The sequence below is a fragment of the Felis catus genome, chromosome A1 (genome assembly GCF_018350175.1).
Source record: "Felis catus isolate Fca126 chromosome A1, F.catus_Fca126_mat1.0, whole genome shotgun sequence".
Lineage (NCBI taxonomy): Eukaryota > Metazoa > Chordata > Mammalia > Carnivora > Felidae > Felis > Felis catus.
In genome coordinates, this window is record NC_058368.1 from 179,188,093 (window position 1) to 179,210,405 (window position 22,313).

Genomic DNA, 22,313 nt, shown 5'->3' on the forward strand with positions numbered 1-22,313 from the left:
CCATTAGCTTTTGTGCAAGTTTTAAAGAGTACCCCTACGACCACCAGCACCACCATGGGTAAACACAGCCCAATACACGCTTGGCTTCACAAGAGAATGGCACCTCTGTGGGAAGAAAGAGATTCCACTTTGCCCAAGACAGGGCCCCCAGCTCGGTGCAGGGTGTGAGCACTGCTCCCTGGACCAGGCACAGAGCCTATACCACACAGTTGTGCATATCAGTTCTCCTGGAATCAAGGGTATAATTTCCCTTCTTCAAACCCCTAATAGTGCTGATTTCCCTTTATAACCTTATTAGTATTGATACTAAGAAAGAAGGTGGGTGTCATAGGCCCTAAGAGCCTCATGGCTATGGCAAATGGACAGCACAACAAACATCAAACCACACAGTCAGGCCTTTGCTACTAAGCATAAATTGCTAAAATAATAAAGCATTATTTTCAGTACAAATTACTAATATTATCAAAATTCATAACAGACCACACACAGCTCCAGGTTCCAAGAGAGGGCTGGAGGTGCTGGGTATATGCTGCAGGCGTCCCAACACCATCAGCTAGGGGTCCTGGCATCCCTGGATCACCTGAGCCAGTGACTCACCTCCGCAGGTCTCCTGTATTCGCACCACATCACCAATCTGCAGGGAGAGCTGGAGGGCTCCACTCCCTTGGAAGTTGTATATGGCTGTGAAACAGAAGAGAGGGGCAGCCTGGTCAGACTTCTGGATACTGATAATCACTGCTCCTCCCTGTTTTCCCTGCCTTGAGTTTACCCAACACCATGCAGACTACATGGGCTAACAAGACTAATGCAGAACCCACTGCCTACCACAGGACTGAATGCAGCCCCAGCCTGGCTGCTAAAGGCCCTCACTCATTGACCAAACCTGACCTCTCCCAGCACAGGTTCTGCACTCCAGTCTGCATGACAAGAACGCTGTTCATATCATCTACCATAGGTTGACCTCTCACAGTGCACCAGGCATGTGCTCTGCACATCTCATTCCCTTCTCACAGCAACCCTGTGAGGTATAAACTGTGATCCCATTTTGCAGATGGAAAACAGAGGTGCTGAAAAGGTAAATAATCTGGTGAAAATCATCAGGCCAGGAACTGACAGGAAAATCAGTATCTAACTTCCATATTCTCAACCACCATGATGAGGTACTTACTGCTCCCCAATTACTCCCTCCTGGTGACAATAGCCTGACATCCAAGGATGTGCTGTCTCCCAATTTCCATTATCAGTGCCTGGGGGCAGTAGTTGGCTGTGAAGTAGCCAGAGTCCCCTCTGTGCTGTCAGAACCTCCGTTAACCCCTTGGAACACGGCCTCATGCCATATCATTGCAGTGCGTAGGCCGTGCTCAGCGTCACTTGCTAAGTGAAGACCAGGCCACATTGTTAATCCATGTTAGGGTTGCAGCCTACTTTCCAAAGGCTAAAAATGGAACCACCAGCTTAGTAGGTCTTCAAGAACAGAATAAGACACAATGCATGTGGTTTGATTTAAAGAAAGTCTCTCAGGAGGCTGAACAGTATGATCCTAGAATGTTGCCATCATTCATTCATGCAGCAAATATTCAGTAAGTGGCTATGATGTGCCAGGCACATGCTAGGCACTGATCTCACTCTATTGGTGAACACAGAAATAAATACAAGTTTACAAAAGATGATACATGTGAAAGAGAAACAATAGAGCCTGGTATAGAGTTATAGGGCACATCACATTTTGTTGGGGTATTTAGGAAAGGCCTCTCTGAGCTGATACACAAAGTAATTGAGCTGTTCAGCTGTGGGGACACTAAGGGAGGGGCATTTCAGGAAGAGGGAACAGCATGTGCAAAGGTCCTGAGGAAGGAAGGCACTTGGCATATTCAGACAACATCAAAAGAAACCTCTGTGGATGGAGTAAGATACGAGAGGAAAAGGTGATACAAGATGAGGCTGAAGAAGTAGGGACCAGGTCCCGCACAGCCTTGTGATGAGTTTAAGCTTTACTCCAAGAGAATGAGAAGCTAGAGGGATTTTATTTATTTATTTGGGAATAGATTTATTGGGATACAATTTGCCCATATGAGGTATATAATTCAACAATTTATTCACAGAGTTGTGCAGGCATCACCGTGATTAATTCTAGAACAATCTCATCACCTCGGAAAGTTACCCCAGCCCCAAGTGGCTACTAATCTACTTTCTGTCTCTACAGATATGTTTATTCTGGGCACTGCATACAAATAGAATCATATAATACATGGTCTTTTGTGACTGGCTTCTTTCACTCAGCAGTGTCCTCAAGATTCATCCATGGGGTAGCAACTGTTGCAACTCAATTTACTCCCTCTCCCACTGGTCCTCAGTTTCTTCATATGTCAACAAAACAAAATGTATTCAAAAACTACTTCTTCAGGTGACTTCAGCAAAAATGGCAGAGTAAGAAACTCCACGTGCTTGTCCCTCCAAAGAAGTAATGAGAAATCTGACAAAAGCTGTCAGAATCAACTGTAACAGAACCCTAGAAAATAGTCAAAAGTTTACACCAAGAAAATGCTTAATCAAGAAAAAGGCAACTGAAACCTGGTAAAGCTTTCTGGCATTTTAACTTACCCTTACTCCCCACCTCGGTGGTGGTCTTGAAAATGGTATTCTGTGTCCTTTGTGTGGGTTTCTAGAGCCAGACAGAGCAGAGAGGACCTTGTTCTAAGAAACTGTAGTTGTCTGTTTCAACCTGTGTGTGGGCTCCCCAAAGGATTAGAGCTATAAGCTTGTCTTTTATTATTGTTTATTATTTATGCTTTGGAGGAATGAGGGGAGTAGAGGTAAATTAAGTCAATGGTAAGACTACCAGGAGGACTCAGGATTCCTCTCATTTAGCTCAATCTATTATCTGCCCTGTTTGGTCACATGATTCATCAGCAATGAGCTTCTGTTTGGTTTGGAGACCACTGGGATTAGAGAGACAGAACAATGGCCTTTTCATGGGCCTTTCCACATTTACTCTGCCTCCCTCCATCCAATCGCCACACATTAGCCAGAGCAATAGTCAGTGCAGTGGGATTATATCACTCCCCTGCTTAACTAACACTCTTCTGTCTTCCACGCACTGGCATGTGTATAAACAAGAGTCTATCCATACAATGGAATATTATTTAGCCACAGAAAGGAATAAAGTAGTTACAGTTACGACAATATGGATAAATATGGAATGAACAATACCCACATATACCAGGGGATCTGGAAGGCTATGCACATGGTTGGACATGCTAATAAAGGATGGAGAAGGCCGTAAACTCTCAACTCTGACTGACCTTCAAGCACCATGCTGTCAGGAAATGCAGGCAGGCTAAGGCAGAGCTGCAAGTGGCCTGGTTAAGTGTTAAAAGTATGCCCCAATACACACATACAGAGTCCAGCTGCAAACAGCAGATTTTTTTTTTCTTTCAACTCCAGGCATTTGGAGATTTGAGTGACCATATTGCAACAAATAATGCAGTCTTCACAAAAGTACTTTAGAAAAGTCATTAAACAAACAAACCATTATATCCTAAATTAAGCAGCTACAACAAGCCCTGACAAGGAAGAGAATCTGACATCTGAGCTAGCACATTATAATATTCAAGATATTCAATTTTCAACAAGAAATTATGAGGCATGTAAACAAATAAACAAACAAACAAGAAAGTATGGCCTATTCACAGAAGAACAAAAAGAAATTAATAGAAATTCCTCACAAACGGTATACATTGGATTTATAAGAAAAAGACTTTAAATCAATTGTCTTTATGCTCAACTAGCTAAAGAAAACTATGGGCAAATAACTAAGTAAAACCAAAAGAATAATGTCGCATAATATAGAGAATATTATTAAATAGACAGAAATGACAAACTAATAAAATAGAAATTCTGTAGCTAAAAAATACAATAAAAAATGTTAGAGAGGCTCAATTGCAGACTTGAGCAGTCAGAAGAAAGAATCAATAACCTTGAAAGTAGGTCAGTTGAGATCAGCCAGCCTGAGAAGTAGAAAGAAAAGAGAGTAAAGAAAAATGAACAGTGCCTAAGTGACCTGTGGGATACTATCAAGCACACAAACTTCATACAATGGGAGATTCCATAATTAGAGGAAAGAGAGATAAAGGAGTAGAAAGCATATTTGAAAAAATAATGGCCAGACACTTTCATTTGATGGGAGACATAAATCTACAGACCCAAAAAGGTCAGTGCTATCTGAGCAAAATAAACACAGATATCCACACTGAGACATAATGGCCAAACTGTCAAAAACCAAAAAAAAACAAAAAACAAACAAACAAAAAAAAAACAAAACCCAGAGAATTTTAAAAACATCAAGAGAGAAGCAAATCATCATGTACAAAGACTCCTAAATAAAATTAATAAGTGATTTCTCTTCAGAAACCACAGAGGCTAGAAGGCAGTGGGATGTCATATTTAAAGTGCTAAAAGGAAAAAAAATCAACCAAGAATTCTTTTTTTTTTTTAATTTTTTTTTTCAACATTTATTTATTTTTGGGACAGAGAGAGACAGAGCATGAACGGGGGAGGGGCAGAGAGAGAGGGAGACACAGAATCGGAAACAGGCTCCAGGCTCTGAGCCATCAGCCCAGAGCCTGATGCGGGGCTCGAACTCACGGACCGCGAGATTGTGACCTGGCTGAAGTCGGACGCTTAACCGACTGTGCCACCCAGGCACCCCAAGAATTCTATCTCTCAAAAAATTATTCTTCAAATATAAAGAAGAAGAGATAAACAGAAACAGAGGTCCATCACTAATAGACAACTGGAAAGACAAATACATAAAATAATAATTATAAAATCTATAATACACACATATACACAATGTATAAAAATGTAATGTGTGACAATAACAACAAAAGGGGAGAGAAAGATTTGTACAGAAGCAGAGGTTTTGTCTACTAGTGAAGCTAAATTGGTATTAACTCAAAATATATTCTTATTATGGTAAGATGTTAATTGTGAACCCCAGGTTAACCTCTAAGAAAATAAGCAAAAAACACAGAGAAAAGTAAATGAGAAAGGAATCAAATCAGTAAACTAGAAAAAATCAATTAAACACAAAAGAAGGTAGTAATGAATTGAAGAACAAAAAAACATGTAAGATACATAGAAAACAAATAGCAAAATGTTGGAAGTAAAACTTTCCTTATGAGTATTTACATTAAATGTAAATGAATAAAACTGTCTTGGCAAAAGGCAGAGATTGGTAGAAAGATTATAAAACAATAACCAAACACACACACAGACACACACACACACCCCACCATGATCCAGCTGTATGTTATCTACAAGAGACTCACTTTATATCCAAAAATACAAGTTAGGTTCAAAGTAAAAGAATGGGGAAAAAATGTTCCTTGCACATAGTAACAAAAAACACTGTAGTGGGTATGGTAATACCAGACAAAACAGACTTTAAGTCAAAAGTGTTTCAAGAGACAAAGAAGAGTATTATATATTGGCAAAAGGGTCAACACACCAAGAAGATATAGCAATTATAAACAGATGTCCCTAATAACAGCACCAAAATGTATGAAGCAAACACTGACAAAATTAAAAGGAGAACTAGGCAGAGGCTAATAATAACCAGAGACGTCAATGTCCCACTATCAGTAATGTACAAAACATGTAAGCATAAAGTCAGTAAGAAAATAGAATATGTGAGCCATACTGTAAATAACCAGACCTAAAGGACATATACAAAATACTCCATCCTGCAACAGCAAAATGCACTTTCTTCTCAAATGCATATGGAACATTTTCTAGAATAGCCCATAAGTTAGGCCACAAAACACATCTCAATACACTACAAACACTGAAATTATACAAAGTATCTTTTCCAATGACAGAGGAATGAAGCTAGAAACGAATAAGAGAAATAAAACTGGAAAATTTACAACTATGTGCAAATCAAACAATATACTCTTTTTTGAGAGAGAGAGAGAGAGAGAGAGAGAGAGAGAGAGAAAGAGCGCACATGTATGCACACTAGCAGGAGAGGGGAAGAGGGAGAGGGAGAGAGAATCTCAAGCAGACTCCTCGCTCAGTGCAGAGCCCAACTCAGGGCTCAGTCTCAGGACTGTGAGATCATGACCTGAACCAAAATCAAGAGTTGGCTGTACAACCAACTGAGCCACCCAGGTGTCCCTAAACAATATACTCTTAAGCAACAAGGTATCAAAGAAGAACTCACAAGGAAAATTAGAAAATATTTTGAGACAAATGAAAATGAAAACACAACCTCACAAAACTTATGGATGGAGTGAAAGCAGTAATCATATCAGTGAAGGAGCCTTGGAGAAGAAATGAGATCAGATTCCTCCTCAAACCTAAAAAAGAAGCATTTATAATATTGTTTCACTGTGTCCCAGAGAAGCATATTCTCAATTGTCCTTTTGTGTTGTCTTCATAACTACTACACGAGGTAGCTACTATCCTCATTTTACAGATGAGGAAAATGAGGTACAGAGGGTTTGAGTGGCTCATCCATAATCTCCCCTTACCCTGTTGGTAGTAAGAGCCAGGACTCTAACCCAGCCCTGTGCCTTATTCATTCTCTGCACCTGTTTCCTCCCCACAGACCCTAGATGGCAGGTACTCAGGTGTTCACCAGACCCTGCTTCACGCTTCAGTCTTGCCACATTCTCTACGGGGAAAAGGAAGAAACTTAGAGGCTATTTAGTCCAAACACCTATACAAATCAGCCCTTTCACCATGGGACCAACTAGTGTTTGTAGGTATTCATAGTAATGGAAAATCTTGATCCTGAGAGACGATAAAACTTGGGAGTCAAGAGTCTATCTGGAGTCACGCAGATGTGGCTCCTGGGCCTCGTTTTGCCCTTTATTGGCTCTGGCCTCAAACCCAGAGCCACAGCATGTGATTATACAGGTTTTGCCCTGCAAGGGGTGACCCATTGGAGGTTAGTGTGCAACCTGTGATCTGGGCAGGGGAGGGATATTATTTTTGTAATCCACCCAAAGTCACTGTAAGGGCCAGTGGAAGGCTGCTGGAGCAGCTTCACACCCCTGAGTCTCATTTTCCCCAATCGTAGAATGGAGGAGATGATAGTCCCTAATTTGCAGGCTTCTTAGGAAGCTCAGCTGACATTAAAACACAAAGGATTTACTGGTGTCTGGCCATAGTAAGTCCTCAATAAATGGTCATCATTTTTCTCTTTATTAGCATTATAAAACCTCCTAAAGCAATCTTTTCAGAAGAACTCCTTCAGAGCTCTTCTTTAGGTCACCTTAAATCTGTCTCCCTGCAGTTTGCAACAAATGACACTGTTGGTCAACACTGAATAAAATTAATCCTTTGTTCAAAACCAGACCTTGAGAAGGCCCTCAGGGGACTCAGGAATCTCTTCTCCTGCATAAACATAGCATGTTTCTCTGTTGCCTTGGTCTGATTTCAAACCCTGTCCCCACACAGGCTGCTGACATTTGGACCTGCTCCAGCTTGCTGGTGCTCTAACTCAGACCCTCCCACTCCTTGCTCCCTCCAACCCCAGAAATTCGGCTGAGAACATGTCTGTCACAGACCTGGGCAGGGCCATGGAGGCAACTGAGATTTCTTTTTTTTTTTTTTTTAATTTTTTTTTTCAACGTTTATTTATTTTTGGGACAGAGAGAGACAGAGCATGAACGGGGGAGGGGCAGAGAGAGAGGGAGACACAGAATCGGAAACAGGCTCCAGGCTCTGAGCCATCAGCCCTGAGCCTGACGCGGGGCTCGAACTCACAGACCGCGAGATCGTGACCTGGCTGAAGTCGGATGCTTAACCGACTGCGCCACCCAGGCGCCCCGGCAACTGAGATTTCTAACAGAAGAATCCCATCCACAAAATAAGTTGGCCTCTGGGGAACTAGCAAATAAGGTCTGTCCGTCAGACATTAGGAGGGTGGGGTGAGACTGTGTTTTGTTCCCTATTTCCTCTCCATCTTTCCTTAGGAATCCCTTCCTCACCCTCTGCCCAGCTTCATCAGATTAGAAGGTTCCAACTGATCAATTTAAGAAAATGTCTTGGATAGATCTTGACACATGGTATTCAACATGAAGGTCTGTATTCATTCCAAAGACTCACATTGTATGAAAATGAAAGTAACTGATGTTGCTGTTTAATTTAAAAATGTATTTCTGCGTTTGCATACGGGCCTCTATTCTCAAGGCTCCATTTGGGGAAAATCAGACATTACTGACAAGGAAGTGGCTTTGCATACCAATACCCTATTCTGTTAAATTTTCTAAATGACTAACAGGAAACTTTGAACAAGAATGCTACTGTTTGCTAAAGTTTGATTGCTTATCTATGATCCTCATTTGAGTTATTTCTGACCAGTGTAGAAACACATCACCTTTTTCCCTATTCCCTGTAGGCCTAACCACTGTCAACTTTTGAATGAGGGATGAAAGGGGCAGAAAAACATGAGGAAGATATAGGACAAAAAATAAGTAAAGCCACTAACATCATAGCCTGCCCCACCCTAGCCATGCCCACCCAAGGAAGATGGAAAAGTGGTGGGTGGCAGGATTCCCAGAGACACCCATTCTAGATACCCAAGAACCAAGGCAGCAGTTGGTTACTGACAAGCCAGCTCAAACCAAAATACTTTTATTTATTTATTTATTTATTTATTTAATTAATTAATTAAAAAAAAATTTTTTTTTAACGTTTATTTATTTTTGAGACAGAGAGAGACAGAGCATGAACGGGGGAGGGGCAGAGAGAGAGGGAGACACAGAATCGGAAGCAGGCTCCAGGCTCCGAGCCATCAGCCCAGAGCCTGAAGCGGGGCTCCAACTCACGGACCGTGAGATCGTGACCTGGCTGAAGTCGGACACTTAACCGACTGCGCCACCCAGGCGCCCCAAACCAAAATACTTATAGTTGAGGATCAAAGGGATGTTTAAAGTACCAAGGTCATCTGGGCTCATTAAACCCAATGAGGACTCTCATACTGGAAATGTGGGTTGGCAAGCCAGTGGAAACAGCTACTTTGAGACAGGTGAGACTTTCAACAACCCTAGAAATAGAACCCATTGATTAGCCACCAATTCCACTTAAACATATTGAGATACACAGTTCATCAGGAACCCAAACTGAGAGAAATAAAAAGTAAACACCATTGTTATAGCATGCAGTGCACAGAAACAACAAGGGTGGGGTCGCTGTAGTTTGTGCAATGTTAGGAGGTAAGTACATGTTTCTCTTGGATTTATAGATGCGGAAACTGAGACACAAAGAGGGTAAACAACTTATCCACCTCATAACTTAGATAGGTCAATTGACTGATCCAGAAGTCTGCTTTCTAACCACTGCACACACTGCTTGCCCACCAAAAAAAGGTAAACACTTATTGGGCATATATTATCTACCAAGCATATATCATTTTTGCAAAGATATTCATCTGAGCACCTACTGTGGGCTAGGTACTGTTCTGAGTCCTGGGGTTATAGTGACAGATAAGACAGATAAAATCCCTGGCATTCTACTAGTATCACTGCATTTAATCTTCACAGTAATCCTCCAAGCTATTATCTTCATGTAACATGTGAGAAGCTCAGAGATTAAGGAACTTGCCCATGACCACACAACTAGAAAGTGGTAAAAAGTGGATTCAAGCCCAGATCAGAGTCCAAAGTTCTTGCTTCCCTTACCAGCCTATTTCTGATGTTACAATTTAGTGTGTGTGCGTGTGTGTGTGTGTGTGTGTGTGTGTGTGTGTAGGTATATATTTACATATATGTATATATATACACACACAGTATACACTAGACTTGCTCATTTCCTGTTTTCTCCAGCCTCGGTGAGGGTGAAGATTGAGTCTGCCTTTTGACCACTGAATTCCCAGTGTTGTTCCCACAGTAGAATTCAATCAATATTTACAGAGCTTTAATAAATACTTGTTGAACTGAAGGGATGCGAACATGAAGGGCAGGTATGCCCCTTCTTCTGGTTAAACTCTTTCATGAATTTCTTAAGATTACTTCAGGAGATGCTGATTCAGCTTAGCTGCCAATTTGATTGCAGCCAAGTGCTCTGTGATCTTTAGGGTGGACTTATACTTCATCTGGGGCCCTGCTCTTTGCTGACATGTTTGAAAGTAAAAGCTTCAGCAAATACCAAGTGTTAATAATACAGTTTGGAAAAGTAGATACATAAGAGGAGCAAAAACAATAATGGAGAAAAATAATACAATTGCCTTGAGTTCACTTCTCTAGTCCCTGAGCTGGACTTTGGAGGGTCTCTAACCTAGGGGAGTACTCACCTACTGGCAGGCCCACTTTGAATTCACGTGAAACACACTCATTGTAAATGCACAAGCATTTTGCCTGAAGTCTCTGGGCAAGGTGTTGACAGGCTCAGCACCAAGCAACATCCTGATGTTGCATCAGGGAGGGCAACTGCCATGACCCAGCAGAAGCTTCCAGCAGCAAGGCCAGAGCTCACATCCAGTGATGGTATTGAATAAGGTTTGAGAATCACAGCCAGAGGTAACCAAGGAGGAAGTATTCCTCCACTGACCAGGAGAAGACAGAGGAATTACAACCTCCACTGAGCTTTTCTGTGCACTAAACACTATTCCAAGGGCTTTATCCATAGTCACCTACTTAATCCTCACCATAATTCTTGGGTACAATCATTGTCATCTCCATTTTACAGATGAGAAGACTGAGGTAGTGTAAGATCAAGTGAATAGTCCAGGATGACACAGCCAGGAAGAAGCCAAAGTGCCTATCACTGTACTCCATTTAAAAAAAAAAAAATTTTAACATTTATTTATATTTGAGAGACAAAGAGAGACAGAGCATGAGCAGGGGAGGGGCAAAGAGAGAGGGAGACACAGAATGCAAAGCAGCTTCCAGGCTCCAAGATGTCAGCACAGAGTCTGATGTGGAGCTCGAACTCATAAACTGCGAGATCATGACCTGAGCCGAAGTCGGACGCTTAACCAACTGAGCCACCCAGAGCCCCTGTACTCCATTTTTAGTAAGCCAAAGGGACATGCTCAGCTAACAAGAGAAAGGTGGGATTGCCATGAGTTCTCTAACTAAGGACAGTGATTCTCAACTAGGGACAGTTTTGCCCCCAATGGAACATTTGTCGATGTCTGGAGACATTTTCAGTTGTCACAGTCTGGAGGGGTAAGAGGATGAAGTGAAGGAGCTTCAGCATCTAGCTGATAGAGGTCAGGGATGCTGCTAAACATCCTACAGTGCACAGAACAGCCCCATAACAAAGAAGAATCTGGTCCCAATGTCAATAGTGTCAAAGTTGTTAAGCACTACTCTAAAACATCATGATGGGATTCACTCTCCTTTCCAGGGCTGCTGTAGGTGCACACACACACTCACACACACTCTCTCCTATATTAACACACTCACACACTAGAGTTGGAAGAATGGCTTTATGATGAAACCAAGGGCTGATTTCTTCAGCCCCTCACTTCCAGGGAAGGGAGTGTCTGACACTCTGCTGGATCCTGCAAGTTAGAAAAGTGAGATGAGAGGGGATAGTTCCTGCTGTCCTGGAGCTTTTGTAAAATCTAATTGAAGAGACAAAATTAACCCAGAAAAAACAAGAAACTCTTAAAAATAAAAGACTAAGCTGTGGACCACAGCAGCTGTAGAGTCTCAGAGGAGAGAGATCAAGAGAGGTCCCATGAAGGAAGTGAGACTGGAAGGAGAGAGAGGCACAGAGGGAGGGCAAGGGGGAGAAATGGAGTGAGAGCCCCTGAGGAGGTGGGTGGAGAATAAAGGTGGTAAGGGCAGGGAGGAAGGGGGGGAGGCTTGGTGTGATGTGGACATAGTCCCAATGAGGGACAGCTGGACCATGTGAATAAAATCCCAGGGTGACTCTATTTGAGTTTGGGGACAGTGGCCAACTACAGGGGTCCATATGTTTGAGGAAGAGTTCAAGAATACTCCATTCATTGCTGTGCTGCTCTCACAGAACCCAGCCTCCTGACAGGAAAGGGTTAGGGTTGAGGAGATGAAGGCAAGACGGGGCAACTCAGTCCATCTGAATCTTATGAGACCACCAGATAGTGAAAAGCCACCCATAACCCATCACCTCCCCACCCCTACCGCTCATTCATCTACCCACTTATCTACCCACCTGCTCATCCATCCACCCACCCATCCATCCAATTAACAATTACTAATTGAGCACCTGCTCTGTGCCAGAGAAGAGCAGGAGTCATTGTCTTGCTATCATGGAGTTTACATTCTAGGGAAGAGCCAAATAATTCAACATGAACCTGCAATGAAATATGATGAAGGTGATGGAAGAGCTATGGTAGCATGAAGCAAAAGGTGCACCTGTGCCCAACCTGTGAAATGGAGACATTAGTACTAATAATGGTGTTGTTTGTTGCCTTGAACAAAAAGAAGAAAGAGAGATTACTACTGAATTGTAAGTTTCCTGAGGGCAGGGACTGTGATTTTATCAAAACCAGCTCAGGACCATCACTTAGCATAATACCCAATTTAGGACCATCACTTAACACAGGCTTACTGAATTTAATTGATATGAATAGGCAATAAAAACAGCTTTCTTGTCCTTCACAGCTCCCAAAACCAAAAATTTATACCTTGGGCAGAATGCCTTCGCTGTGTCTATTGTATTGGTTTACTAAACAGTTACTGAGTACTTTTACCAGCCTCTTACTTAACTCACTTTCATGGACGGGTCGTGATGAAATTGTAATGCAAAACGGCACACGTACAGATTTGCAAGAAGGATGTTTATAGCGTCCACTGGATTCCTAAGGGGTCCCATGTTACAATAACAATTATTTTCTCTTATGTAGCATGTTCTTGCTAGTGCCTTATAGCTGGATGGACTCAAAGTTGACCCCAAAACAGAGCTCTGCCCTCAGACAATATGGTATCCAGTGGGCAAAGTGACATGTAGTTTGTTACATAACTAAAAGGTGAAAACTGAGTACTTCAGTAAAACAGAAGAGGCTCCTCCAGGAATGAAGTTTAAGGAAACTGCCTGAGTTTGCATTTCAGTGAGACCCTGAAGGTCTCTGCTCCTCCATTTCCTTATCTGTGAAAGGATGATAAAAGTACCCATCTCACAGGGTGGTTAAATGTGGTAGCACAAGTGCTCTGTAAATGTACCATGTTGAAAAAAGGTGAGCAATGTTAGTATTTATGACACTGTGGATAACTCAGATCAACAGTTTAAGTAAGGAAGTTTCGTATGCAATTCCATTCTCCCTGCTGCTCAAACCAAAAACCTTGGAGTCACTCCTGATTCCTCTCTTTCTCTCATACCTAATTCCAATCTATGAGGAAAATCCCATTTTCTCCACCTACAACACACACATCCAGGATCTAAGCGAATCTCACCTCCTCCACTGCTGCCTCCCTGGTGTGGGCCACCACCATCTCTTGCCTGGGTTATTGTAGTAGTTGCTGGACTGGCCTTCCTGGTTCCTCATTTAATTCCCCTCTCTCCATCATAAAGCATCTAGAATAATCCTTTTCAGACAACTCAGAACATTCTGCAATTCTACTGAAACCCCTACAGTGTCCCACCTCCTTCCATTTAGAGTAAAAGCTGAAGTCATTGCAACATGTGCCAGGCACTACTCAATACAACCTCCCGTCAGAGAATTCATTTCCTACTCTTCTGCCTCTTGCTTATTCTCCTCCAGCCACAGGGACCTCCCACACATCAAAGAGGTACCCTCTTCACGACCTTTGCATTGACTGTTGATTCTACCCAGAACATTCTTTCCTGAGACAACTCTCTACTGACACAACTAGTGAGGCAAGCAGCAAATTCCCACTTCCTTGGCAAATCCTCTAGATTCAGCTGGCACTATGTATGTCCCTCTGCCAAAACCCAACATGCTGATCATGGTGTCTCAGCCCTGGCATTGCCACCACTCAATCCAGTCCAACAAATGACTGCTCAACATCTGTTCTATTCAGGATCTGTGTTGGATCTTGCATCTATGCAAGTCACAGTGTCTACCTGTCTCCTTCTACCATCTTAGTTTAGGCTTGGATTCAAGGGATCATGTGTTGTCAGGAAAACTCTAAGTACCCTGGAGCAATGTCTAGAGAGGGGTCTGGAAAAGTGAGAAATGAAGTCATATCCCCTTCCAACCCCAGCTTCTATGACTATAGCTTTAAACTAGTGCAGAAGCTGACAGTGTCCTATTGAGGTCACAGGAGATGACTTTCTCCAAAGAGAACTAAAAACCAAGTAAGACTTAAGAGGCTTACAAACTCAGCCTTACTGTGTTTTAACTCACATCAATTAAATGAAGTAGGAATATGGGAGAAAGTGCCTATTAAAGAGAACCTTTGTAGTGTCTCTACCCAGATTCCTCTGGATTTGGATGGTGATGAGCATTATCATTTCCCATTTGCAGAACATTTGCTACAGAACACAGACTGTGGCACCCATGTGTAATTGACTATTAAAGACCTGTAAGCTTTAAAAAACAAGCAAACAAACAAATAAAAGTCCAAAGATCCAGAAATTATAATATTATGGTGACGACATTGCCTGCCTCAACATACAACAGCAATATAAGGATGTTGATCTCAGGAAGAAGCAGAGCTTAGTAAACACAATCTGTTAAGGTTCATTCAAATACAAACATTATGATTGGGAACAAGATAGCCACTAACTGATGAAGCTCTCACAAGCCTAGGGATTAGGACCATCTCTTTAGTGGACTCAAAGAGCAGGCACTTCTGAACAATCCCAAATTGCTGATGCTTTAGACAGTGGAAAGCCAGGCACCTAAGAATTGATGCTAGGATGGAATCAGATTTCCAATACATGTTGTTGTTGTTGTTGTTGTTGTTGTTGTTGTTGTTGTTGCACCAGACTAATTTCTAGGGACCAGTCCAAGATATAGTTGGCCTCCATAGCAAAGATACATGTACTAAGATCCCTCCAAGTGTTTCCTTTGGAATTCTTTCCTCCATTGTTCCTCAGAGGCCTTCTCAGACCCTTCTCTCCAATATTCTTATTCACGGAACAAACTCTTTTCTTACACTGGCACATATAATGTAATTATATGTTTATTGATTTTTCCACAAAGTCCTTTTTTTTTTTTTTGTCTCTCCCACTAGACTATAAGCTCCAACACTGTAGGAACCATATTAGTCTAATTCTAGTAATTTCCTTGTCTAGCATAGGGCCTGGCACATAAGAAATCCTCAATAAATATTTAAGAAATAATGAAGAATGAATGAGTAAATGACCGAACAAGTTAATGAGTGAAAAATGCTCTCTATCCCTCCTCCTTGATTATTACCTTGGCAAATGTGAGTCCATCTATTCACATCTCCTCTCTCAGACCTTTGAACAAATAAATATGGATAAAAGATTCAGTAGACACTTGAATTGCAAAGTCATGCAGAGTTGCGGTGGGTGGCATGTTGGGGCCACTATTATGATGTTATCAGAATATCAAAGTTATGAATGAGTGATGGAATTAGAAGGAGTTGGTGAGGAGAGAGAAGAGAAGAGTGCTGATGTGTTAAGAGAAGCTGGGTTGCCACAAGAAGGGGGACAGAGGTTTCCAGGGTGGTCTCAGTTCAGACCCTTCTAGACACCTGCCTCTCATGTTTCCTGGATTTCTTTTTTATTTCCCCTGATCCTTAAAATATACCTACCCCCTCCTCACATACACATAGATACTGCACAACTTTTATAAATTTTTTTTCAACGTTTATTTATTTTTGGGACAGAGAGAGAGACAGAGCATGAACAGGGGAGGGGCAGAGAGAGAGGGAGACACAGAATCCGAAACAGGCTCCAGGCTCTGAGCCATCAGCCCAGAGCCCGCCGCGGGGCTCGAACTCACGGACCGCGAGATTGTGACCTGGCTGAAGTCGGACGCTTAACCGACTGCGCCACCCAGGCGCCCCATAAATTTTTTTTCAACGTTTATTTATTTTTGGGACAGAGAGAGACAGAGCATGAACGGGGGAGGGGCAGAGAGAGAGGGAGACACAGAATCCGAAACAGGCTCCAGGCTCTGAGCCATCAGCTCAGAGCCTGACGCGGGGCTCGAACTCCCGGACCACAAGATCGTGACCTGGCTGAAGTCGGACGCTTAACCAACTGCGCCACCCAGGCGCCCCCCATACTGCACAACTTTTAATTGAACCAGTCTGAATGGATTTTGTTCCTTTAATAAGAGCCTGTGCTGCACGAGATTCAAGTACCCACTGCCCACTCCAAATCTGTCCATTTTGGCATGGAGCAGCTCTGTCTAGGGTCCTGCACTGCAACAGCATCACAGGCATTCCTGTATGTGGGGGTGGTCTCAGATTCATCCATATTCCCCAATCAAGACATGGAAAAAGACCCTTTTCCTACTTTTGCAGAGGTTTGCATTGTGCCCCTCCCACAAACAAAAGATGTGTTAGAGTCCTACGCCCCAGTACATCAATGTGTGATCTTATTTGGATAGAGTCTTTACAAAGGTAATCAAGTGAAAATGAGGTCATTAGGGTGGGCCCTAACCCAATAAAGAGTGGTGTCCTTATTAAAAGGAAAATTTGGAGAAAGACACATACACAGGGAGAACACTGTATGGAGATGGAAGTAGAGATCAGGATGATGCCTCTACAAGGCAAGGAGCACCAAAGATTGCCAGCAAACCACTAGAATCTAGGGAGGGGCATAGAACAGATCCTCCCAAACAGCCCTTAGAAGGCACTACCAATGCTCCCCAACACTGCCAGCAAGTACTCAACCATAACCAGAGACAGCCTGCATATAGAAGAGGTTTCTAGGCATCACTGAAGCCCCCCGCACCAATTCCCCCCCTCACTCTCTGTCTGAAAAGCCTGACCTGTCCCTAAATGTCATACCACAGACAATGGGTCATCCCTTATGGACTCAACTGTTATCCATGCCTAGTCCCACAAATTTGTTTGTTGAAGCCTTAATCCCCAGGACCTCAGAATGTAACCATATTTGGGGATCAGTTCTTTAAGTACATGATTAAATTAAAAATGAGGCTGTTAGTGTGAAGTCCTAATCCCATATAACTGGCATCCTTCTAAGAGGAAGAGACACTAGGGGTGAGCGTGCACAGAGATGACTGCGTGAGGACAAAGCCATGAGACGGCAGGTGTCTGCAAGCCAATGCCTCAGGAGAAACCAATCTACCGGCACCTTGGCCTTGGCCTTCCAGCCTCCAGAACTGTGAGGAAACAAATTTCTATTTTTTAAGCCACCCAGTCTGTGGTACTTTCTTATGGCTGCCTTAAACAAACTGACATATCATCCCCCAAATCCTTCTTCCCCTTCTTCCTTAGAAATGGCACTCCTAATTTTCAGCGGGGTGCATGGCTGCCTGCGTTACAGACTACATTTCCTAGCTTCCCTCCTCAGTCACGTGATTAGGCTTTAGCTAACAGGAAACAAGAGGAAGTGTTAAGTGGGCCCTCAGGTAGGTGTCCTTAAAGAGAAAGGTCATGTCCTTCTGCTTCCCTTCATCCTTCTTTCTGGCTGGAAGGGGGACTTGACAACTGGAGCTTGAGCAACCTGCTCAGTTCAGGAGGCAGCAGCCTCATGCTGAGGAAGCAGCATAGTAGACCATGACCCCCTCTTCATGGACCATTTCTGGGCTTTCTATTTGAGGGAGAAATAAACTTCTAGTTTGGGTAAGCCACTGTTTAGAGGCATTCTATCACCCAGTCACACTTATTCTTAACTGATACTGTTATACTCTTTCCTCCTCTCCCTTTTCTGCTCTCCCTTCTCTCCTTCAAGGAGGAAGCTCTCATCACTGAGACTCAGGCAGAGAGGATTAACACAGTAAAGGTGAAAAGGAAATGTTATTATAAGTAGACTCTTGCAGGGTTAACTAATCAGGCAGTTAATAGGTAAAAGGTCACTTACTTCTGTTCTTGTATTCCTACATCCAATCCCCGCCCTTCTCACAATTAATTATATTAAATTCTTACGGGTGGCATGCCTGCTCAAAACTTCCATTGTACACAGAACGAAGTCCAAACCTACAAGGTTGGTGTTCAAAGCCCTTCACAATCTGGCTGCAACTTACCTCTCCAAAGTTTTTTGTTTTGTTTTGTTTCCCATTATAAACATCTACTAAAACCAAAGCAGAATATTTATTGTTTGATCCAAATGCCACATACATTCCAACATCTTGCCTTTTTCTATGACATTCCCCTTCCCAGATTCCATCCTAGTGTGGTGCAAAGGGCCTGTAAAGTCAATTGAATTTAAGGCCACGCCCAAGTGCTTCCATATTATATGAACTCTGGGCCTTGATTTCTTGATGTATAACATGAAGATAATGCCTCACATAAATGTTCTGGAGCCAAAGATATTGCGCGAGAATAGGTCTTATAACCCACAAAATATTATACTCTTGGAAGGCATAACTGTCCTGAATCTGGCATTACTCTGTGCTTCTCTTGGCTCCAGAGCCATTAGGTAACCCCCTTGACCTTAGTAGGTAACTTTCATTGAGCCAACCACATTACTAATGCTTCTCCTGCATTACCCCATCCAATCCTCACAACGATCCCCCAAGACTGACATTATTCATCATTACCCCCACTCTATTGATGAGGAAACAGGCCCATATTTGAAATCAGTTCTGACTTCACAGCCACAGCTTCTAACGTTACATATATCTCCTCCAAGGACAGAGTCTGTGCCTTTTCTTACTTCAGAGTCACACTGTTTTGTCCTTGGAAACACCTATTGCGCCTCTGGAACTCTCTGGAATCCTAATGATCACATGTTTCCTTCCTTTCCCAAGGAAGGAAAAATAATCTGACTATAGATCTATATGAAGGGTCAACTGGCTGCCTACCAGACAATAAGATGAGCAAGAAGCCAGTAGTTCTGATGATGAAGGAGCCTCATGTAAAGCCAGCCCCGAGACAAATAGACACCAGCAATCCTTGAGAATTAAGACAGAAAAAGACTGGCTAATGTTACCAGCAATGTTTGGTTTCCTGACAAGGAAACCAAATAGGAAAGCAAAGCTCAGATTCTCCTTGTGTTTTAGGCCTGGCTGGGACTCTGGAGATATTTCAAGAATCCCCTAATCCTTTATATGTTTCTCTTTTCTTCTTCAAAGCCCCCATAGTCATTATCTCAAATGCTCTTCATAAAAGAACACCTTGAAATCAAAAAATATTAATTCCTTAACTTACAATGAGAAAATGAGAGCATAGATCTGTCTGCATATAGTGATGGTGTTGGAACTAGAATCCAGACTCCTTACTGTAGGTTTCTGTTCTTTCTATTCCATGACTCCAGTCCCCCATTTCATCATAACCTAAACTTTGCCTTTTCCTTCCATCTACCCAGGGCCTAAGAAAGAGGGCTGGAGGTTACCTTCCTTAGTCCAGCATTCATTTGCAGAGAAAAGAGATTCTTTTGATGAGCAGGCACCTACCAAGTGCTCTCTGGCTCCCTAGAGGGTCATAGACCTTCTGGCCCCCCAATGAAATAGAATTTTCACAAGTAGGCATGAAAAATGTCAGCTATACTATCAGATCAAGAAGCCTCTGAGCTTAGGGCCTAACAGAGCTCCCAATCTCTGAGCACATAGGTGGGATTTTCCTCTTCTAGAGAGTGTGGGAACCCCACTCCATCCTGTAACTCTATCCCATCCTGTGATGTCATGTCCTCAACTAAACCTCCATGCAGAGGACAAAGTCTAAGAATAATAATTGATAACATTTAGTGAGGATTGCTTTGTACAATTGTCATTCTAGGGACTTTATGTGGATGAATTCGTTTAATCCTACAATAACCCTGGGAAGCAGGTACTATTATTATCCCCATCATACAGACAAGGAAACTGAGGCCTGGAGAGAGTAAGTAACTTGTCTGAGTCACAGGGTTGGGAAGTGTCAGAAGCTGGAATCCAAGAACAAGCAGTCTAGCACCAGAGCCCATGATCTTCACACCATAGCACAGGGCCTTCACAGCAGGAATGCACTGCAGCCCTTGGGATGGAGGCTGGGACTCTTCCATATCACTCAATCTCCCCCATTAACTGCCCTGCTTACCCTAGACCACCAATACTGTCTCTTGTCTGCTGCCCAGGCACCTTCGCCCTTCTGTCCACCCAAACTTCCTCCACACTGGCTGCAGCATGAATCTGCTCATGCCTCTTCCCTGCTCAGAAGCCCTCTTTGGTTCCCCACTGCCAAAGTAGAAAGAGTCTCAACTTCTTAGCCTGGCATTTATAGCCTTCCAAAATGTGGCTCCAGCTTACTCTGAGCATAATCATTCCCTTCAGGTGAAAGGCAAACCTCTCTTCTTTCCCAGATATCCCCTCCGGGTCTAGCTTTCATCTCCTACACTACATTGGCCTCTCCACCTACAATGGTCTGCCCTATTTAACAGTCCCCATCTTAACTTGAGAAAAATTTCAGCCTAATACCCCTAGCTAGAGGGGCCAAAGTTAGAGAAGCTTTGAGGTTAAACGTGGTCCTTTTGGGGTTTAGTTCAAACTTCCCATTTTACAGATGAAGAAACTGAGCCCCTCAAGGGTATAGATTATTATTTGTTGTCTGGATGGGGACCATTCGTCTTAAAACACTCCATGGTGCCTAGAGCCCATTAAGTGAACAGATAAATGTTGAACTCTCCAGGGCAGTATTTCTCCAACAGTGGCCTTGGGACTACCCTTAGTAATAGCGCCCACCCCTGGATCCTCCAACCTCTGACCTATTCAATCCTCATCTCTGAGGGTGGTGTCTGCCATACAGCGGTTTTCAAATTCACACTTGAGTTTGAAAACCACAGTGAGTCTATGGAGGTTGCACCACGGGTGCCACTTAGTAGAATGAGTCCCAGTACCTGAAGCCTCCCTTCCCCCAGCTACCACTTCCGCCCCTGAGCTTGAGGCAGAGGCTTCTGGGAGCTTAGATGGCTGAAGCTGATGAGGCTGGCTTCTTGGATATCCCCAGATAACCTGGCAGAGAAGCCTTTCTCCCCATAGGCTCTCCAGGGCTGAGTGAAGGACTCCACCTTCCAATACCACCCCACAAGCTAGTATAGCCCTCTGGACCTTCTACCAAATCAGGGGTCATCTGACCCAAAAGGAACAGGCAGGAGAAGCAGACAGATGGGTGTCACTGGGCCAGGCAAGGCCGGGCCAGGGGAGAGAACGGGCGCTCCTTTATGAGGCCCGCTCTCTACATGGGGCAATGGAGTCCACTCATTGAAACACTGGGAGTCTGGCACACAGAGCCAGGTTGACAGGCACTGGGCTGGACTGCTTCTAAGGGATGCACCAGCACTGGGGAGAGGCAGGGGGCTGCGCGCCGGGCGGGAAAGGGCACGGGCTAGGCGAAGCCCACAGGGCGGGGTGCCCTCCTTCCTCTCCCTCTGCCTCCTCTTCCTCACCCAGCTGGCCCCGCAGCAGGCTGAGGAAGCCACTGTGCCCTCAGACCTTGGGTCAGCGCTCCCGGCCCGCGCCCATGCCGCCGCCTCCCGCAGCATCTTTCTGCGTGCGGTTGTCTGGCCAACTGCCCTTAGCCCAGCTGGGGACCCCGTGCCCGCACCTACCCACGCCGTGCCGCTCCTTGTCAGTTTTGCGCCAGGGGGCCATGGCTGGGCCAGGGGGGCTGCGGGCGCCTCGCGTCGTTCTGTGGGGAAGCAGCCAGGCTAGGCGCTCAGCCGGGCCCCACTTCCTTCCTCTTTTCAAACTCCCTCTCAGGTCCCGCCCTCCTCTCCCCGGGGCGCCCACTCCTCCTCCCTCCCATTGGGCTGGGGCGCGTTAGGAGGCCAGGAGGTCAGCTCCAACCTGCTCTTCGCTAGGCAAGTGGGCAGAAGCCAAGCAGGTACTTGGGGCCCCCCAGGCCACCACCACAAGGGCAGGAAGTTCCCAGACAACTGAGCCTAGTGATTGAACCGAACTCCCTCCCCTGGCTCCGGAGCAGGAGCTTTGGTATGTGATGTGAATTCAAATCCACACTCTTTTGCTTATCAGCACAAGATGGGATATGCCTACTTTATAGGATTGTTGTGTGGATTAGAGGAGATAATGTACACAGCAGATGACACATTATGGTAAATATATACCTACAGAGGAGGTCGTTTGTGGTTTTTATCCTGTTGGTGCCACGGACTCATATGAAAATCTGATAAAAGCCCAGAATACTCTCCTGTGAAAGTACACAAGCTTGGGATTTACCAACAATGCCAGAAGGTAAGGGTGCTCTGAAAGCCAGCAACAGGGCCCCCAGGAAAAGAGTCCTAGAGGTAAGCTAATAAAGACATTTCTTGGAAAAATC

The 22,313-nt window shown here is 43.9% G+C and overlaps 1 protein-coding gene across 1 annotated transcript in view; it reads right to left on the reverse strand.

Annotated features, from left to right (window-relative positions):
• The window catches only part of DOCK2 (dedicator of cytokinesis 2), a 416,930-nt gene extending 395,195 nt beyond the window's left edge, over window positions 1–21,735 (reverse strand). The window contains exons 1-2 of the mRNA XM_003981290.4: window positions 21,586–21,735; window positions 598–681 (exon numbers count right to left, since the gene is read on the reverse strand). Of these exons, the coding sequence (XP_003981339.1) occupies window positions 598–681; window positions 21,586–21,628 (127 nt within the window). The 5' untranslated portion in view covers window positions 21,629–21,735. The remainder of the gene's footprint in view (window positions 1–597; window positions 682–21,585) is intronic.
• Window positions 21,736–22,313: the final 578 nt, after the last annotated feature.